Source organism: Myzus persicae, unplaced genomic scaffold, assembly GCF_001856785.1.
Source record: "Myzus persicae strain clone G006 unplaced genomic scaffold, MPER_G0061.0, whole genome shotgun sequence".
Lineage (NCBI taxonomy): Eukaryota > Metazoa > Arthropoda > Insecta > Hemiptera > Aphididae > Myzus > Myzus persicae.
The window spans coordinates 43,258-48,152 of record NW_019103977.1 but is presented as its reverse complement, the minus strand read 5'-3'; the positions used below and the strand labels follow the sequence as shown (position 1 = coordinate 48,152).

Sequence of the window (4,895 nt, the reverse complement as noted above, 5' to 3'; positions counted from 1 at the left end):
TTAAACGTATGCAGAGTAAGTACACAATACCTTTCACAACGTTTGTGACCAAAAGCTAAAAGTTTTTAGTGCATATTTTTGCATATTTGGACATTTTTTGGTTTAAGGGGCATAAGTTTGATTGAAAGAGCATATTTTAAGCTTTTAGTGCATATTTTGATGGTATATCGAAAATCGAGCACTTCGGTGAATATTTTCCATGAATCAAGATCAACAATTTGTTATAAACTTATAAAGACGATAGAGATAAATTTTATAGTATCAAGTAACTATCTATAGTCAGTGGGTGGATTAGATTAGTTCTAGAAGATTTGCCACGTGTGTGTAAGTTCCGGGAGTTTAATTTGTATATAACGTTCGTGAGTAATATGCCAAAAGAAAAATTCGACAAAAGCTTATTGTTTGTGTAATTTTGTAATTGAGTTTGGTGAATCTGTATTTTCAACGGATAATAATGAAAAATAATGGGATCCGACATTCAAAAAAAAATTCAAATCAATTTACTTATAGTGAATAATAATAAAATTAATTTTTTAAAGGGCATATTTAACCGCATATTTTTAAATTTTTAATGCATAAGTGCATGTTTTTAAATGCATATTTGATGATTTTTTAGTGCATGAAAGTCCTTGCTCTATTGATAACATTGATAATTCTTATCGCCATGTGTTCAGATTAACATTTATACACTCTTTTTAATATCTCTTTCAAGCATATGATATGATACGATGCATATAACAAAGATAGTCTGTATATTTTATAACTTTTAACCGTGTATCTACAATACCAAGTTAGGGTATATCAACATGTCATTCAAATTTTTAATAGAATTTCGAGTCGGCTTTTCAGTATTATCCATTGATTGATAGCGAAGCTGTTGTTGGTTGTTAATGTACTGTTGATTGTTGCTTTTGAAAATTAATATGATAATGGTCTTCTGGTTGGTACTGTTGTTGCTGTCGGTACAATGCAGCTATTTAATTATTTTGTAAAAATCAAATGGCAAAGTAAAACGCGGATAAGGATTGGAAAATTGAAAAGAGTTAGCTGTGAGTTTACCGATTCTCCCATAGTACATCACTTCTGATATTATTTTTTTCTGATAATAAACGTTGATCTTCTGTCATACCTTTTAGTTGCAATGCAAACCTTTTTCCAATTACTGAAGATTTGTCATCTTCACTTGGTGTACCTATATATTTCATAGTTTCACTTTGCTAGATCCATAAATTCAATTTTTTTTGTTTTTTTCGGTGTGTTGAAACTTGCCGTTCCTGGATCGATATTTTGAAGAGTAGGAGATTCATTTGGTGTTAATACATCACGTACAGAGTCACTATCTTCAACATTCTAAACATAAAATATGAATAACTAATAAAACACTACCAAGATATGATGAGCATTAATTATACCACTATATGGAAATTATTTATGCGCAAGGTCTATCTAGTTATTATTTTAGATTCTGAGCGGAGCAATGAATTTATATTGATTTTACAATGATGCGCTTTTATTTATTTATTTGTTATTTTTTTTGGTGTCTGTGACCTGTATACACGATAAGTTGTCAAAATAATGCTTAGATTTTCTACTTCAGTAATTTACCAAGTAGTTTTCAAAAGCACCGGTAAAAACAAAAAAAAAAATAAGGAAAAACGAGAATTTTTACACAAAATAAATTTTGATATTGGCGTAACTCTGTATACACATGAAATTTTCACTGAATGTTTATTTTATCAATTCCTATACTTGATAAAATTTTCAAAATATTTCATCAATTTTTAAGCTATTTATAGACATTTGAAATTTTCCGTTTTTTTAAATTTTTTATTTTTTAAAATATGTCAATAAAATTGTATACACTGGGTCAAAAAACTAAAAATTTAATACAAAGCTCCTAATATATTGTCACAATGATAGTTAAAACATATTAAAAATACATAGTCACAATTTTTTTTAATAAGCATCGAAAGTTCGAATTTTGACAAAATACATAACAATCACGAAAATTTGCAATTTATTTAAAGTTAGAAATTCATAAAAATTTATCTTTTTATGTATAAGATTTTAGGTTATTATCTTATATTAAACATTATTTTCAACGGTGTAGGCCAGGGGTCCTCACTAGGATTTCTGAGAGAGCCAAATAGTTCATATCAAACTTTCCTTAGGGCCGCAAGTACAAATTGTACAGTTTAGTCAGGGCCTAAACCTAAACGGTATAGGTTAATTACAAAATATATTTTTCTTATTCTTATAATACACTATGAAGTGGCGTTAAATAACTTACAAACAATATGATTATAACATAAGTTTATTACATCAAACAAATAAACATTTTGCATATAAAAAAGTAGGAAATTCTTTTACTTAATTTCATGACTTGGCCTACTTGAGTTCATTAATTCGTTGAAGTCGAATGGCGAAATCTTTCACAACTCTCTAATATGGCATCTATGTTGGCAGGTTGAGAAGAAACTGAAATTCTCAAAATGTTGTCAACGTTCTCACTTGTTAACCTGGAACTGCACTTGTTTTTTATGAACTTCAGCTTACTGATTGTAGATTCACAGACATTCGTAGATGCAAAAACACACAAAATCTTCGGAGCACAGTCAATTAAGTTAGGAAATTTGTCCTTTTCAACTGCTTTCTAGAACTCGTAGTGAGCTTTATTCTTCTTTTTTTCTTCAAAAACACGTTTGAGCTCCGTATCATGTTGAAGATCAATTAACTCATTTTTCAAATCCCTAGCTTCGTATCCAAAAACAGAAAGATGAGCTATATTTGCTGTTGTAATTGACCATGGGTTTTTCCACTAAGCAAAATGGTTCTTGACACTTCCTGAAGTCACTAAACCTCAAAGACATTTCGTTCTTTAGATCTGTCAACAGCTTAATTAAATCAGAAACATCTTGACTTTCATCTGGATTTTCATCAAACAAAGTTCTAACAGAAGGAAAGCTAGAATAATCACTGTTTGACAATTCTTCGATGTACATATTGAGTTTTTGTTCATGTGAAAACACAATACTAATCATTTTCGTTACAATGTTATTGTTATGTCCTTGCAATCGAGTCAGTGTTTCATTCATAATGCCCACTGTATCAGTGAGAAACGCTACTTTGGGCCACCAACCAAAATCATAAACATCAGAATACTCTTTTTCTATTGTAGCTAAAACAGAGTAATCTCATGACCTACTGAAGAAACGTTCCAAAACTTTACCCTTACTCAGCCATCTCACTTCTGTATGGTAAAGCACGTCCCCGTATTGTGATATAAGCTCTTTCAAAAACTCTTGAAACGTTCTGTGGATCAGTTCATTTGACCTTATAAAATTCACGGTCTTTACAACTTGTTTCATAACACAGCTGAAATTTTCACCAAATTTAACAGCTAAGCTTTCTTGATGAATAATACAATGAAAGCTTAATAAATTATCGTTTTCCAAATGTTTTTTCAACAACTGAACGAACCCTAATTCCGGCCTAACATTGATGGGCAACCATCAGTACACACAGAAAAAACCTTTTTCAAATCAATGCTATGCTCATTAAAACAACTTATTATTGTGTTCAAATAATCAACACCTCAAGTTTGTCCGGTCATGGGAATCATGCCCAAAAAATTTTCTTTAACAACACAATATTTGGATACATATTTAACGAACAATAGTAATTGAGAAATTGACGCTATGTCAGTGGATGAGTCGAGTGCAAGACTAAAACATTTGCTTTGCTGAAGTTCATCGGTAATGTTAAGTGCAATATTTGCTGCTAAGTCTTGTGACCGTCTCATGCAAGTTGAGTCAGACGGCTGAAGTTTAGAAACTTTATTTAATATTTGCTTACTATTAGGTAAGTGTGAAAACAAAGTTTTGCAAACGGTGACAACACACTCTTTTACAATTTCTGCATCAGAAAACGCCTTCATCTTTTGTGCTAAAATTTCTGTTACTTGGTAGGATGCTTTTGTAGTAAGCTCATTCTTGTTCATTGCATTAAAAAGGGTACTACGTTCCCAAGCAAAGGACTTTTTCAATGATTGCAATTTTTCCTCTCGGATCTTAGATTTTTTCAGGAATTTTTCTTCAAACTGCTAATGAATTGAAGTGTAGTGTCTGTTCAAATTATAACGTTTGTTTCCATGTACCGTTTCACGACATATCAAACATCGGCCAGTTTCTTCTTTCTTACCTTTTGTAAAAAAAGATATCTCCCTCCCGCTCAGCTTGAAATGCGCGGTTTTGATCCTCAAGTTTTCGTTTCCGCTCTTTTGAGTACACTCCCGCCATATTTAATTACAAAATTCAATCACTGAACTAAGTCTTATGTTCGTAAAGTAATTTGTTCGATTGATAAAGTTAGCCGCATTAAAATCACATTAATACTGGCTCAACTTATACTTGTTTGCACTGAGCTAGATAAAACTCCCCACTGATGACAAACAGTAAAGATAAAACTGACGACCGAGCAATCGTCGAGATCACATATTTCAATTGTTGTTCGAGGCGTTCTGGAAATTACCGATAATAATAGACAATCATTTGATAATTGCCACCCGTACATAAACTTGTTGTATAAATATAAAATATAAAATACTGAATATTTTTTCAAAAAAATATTCGTTTCAATAACTCTAAAATGTATGCAGGTATAATTATCCTTAATAGTCAGTCTATCCTTAATAATCATACAATATTACGACTTCCGCCATACCACTGTGAGCTAAACCCAATTGAGCTGGCTTGGTCATCAGTGAAGAACCACGTCCGGATGTTTAATACCACTTACAAGCTTCCAGATGTAAAAAATTTACTAATAGAAGGCATAAAACGAGTCGACGCAGAAATGTGGGAAAATTTTATAAGCCACACAAAAAAAGAGGAAAC

General features: G+C 31.4%; 1 protein-coding gene across 1 annotated transcript; it reads right to left on the bottom strand.

Moving 5' to 3' along the window:
- Nucleotides 1-3,595: 3,595 nt before the first annotated feature.
- Nucleotides 3,596-4,000, bottom strand: LOC111037109 (zinc finger BED domain-containing protein 5-like). The gene has a single exon (XM_022319488.1). The coding sequence runs from the start codon at nucleotides 3,998-4,000 to the stop codon at nucleotides 3,596-3,598; it is 405 nt and encodes a 134-aa protein (XP_022175180.1).
- Between the last annotated feature and the right edge of the window lie 895 nt (nucleotides 4,001-4,895).

Excerpts from the sequence above, each read along its gene's own strand:
- LOC111037109 (XM_022319488.1), bottom strand. The coding sequence starts at position 4,000 with ATGAACAAGAATGAGCTTACTACAAAAGCATCCTACCAAGTAACAGAA.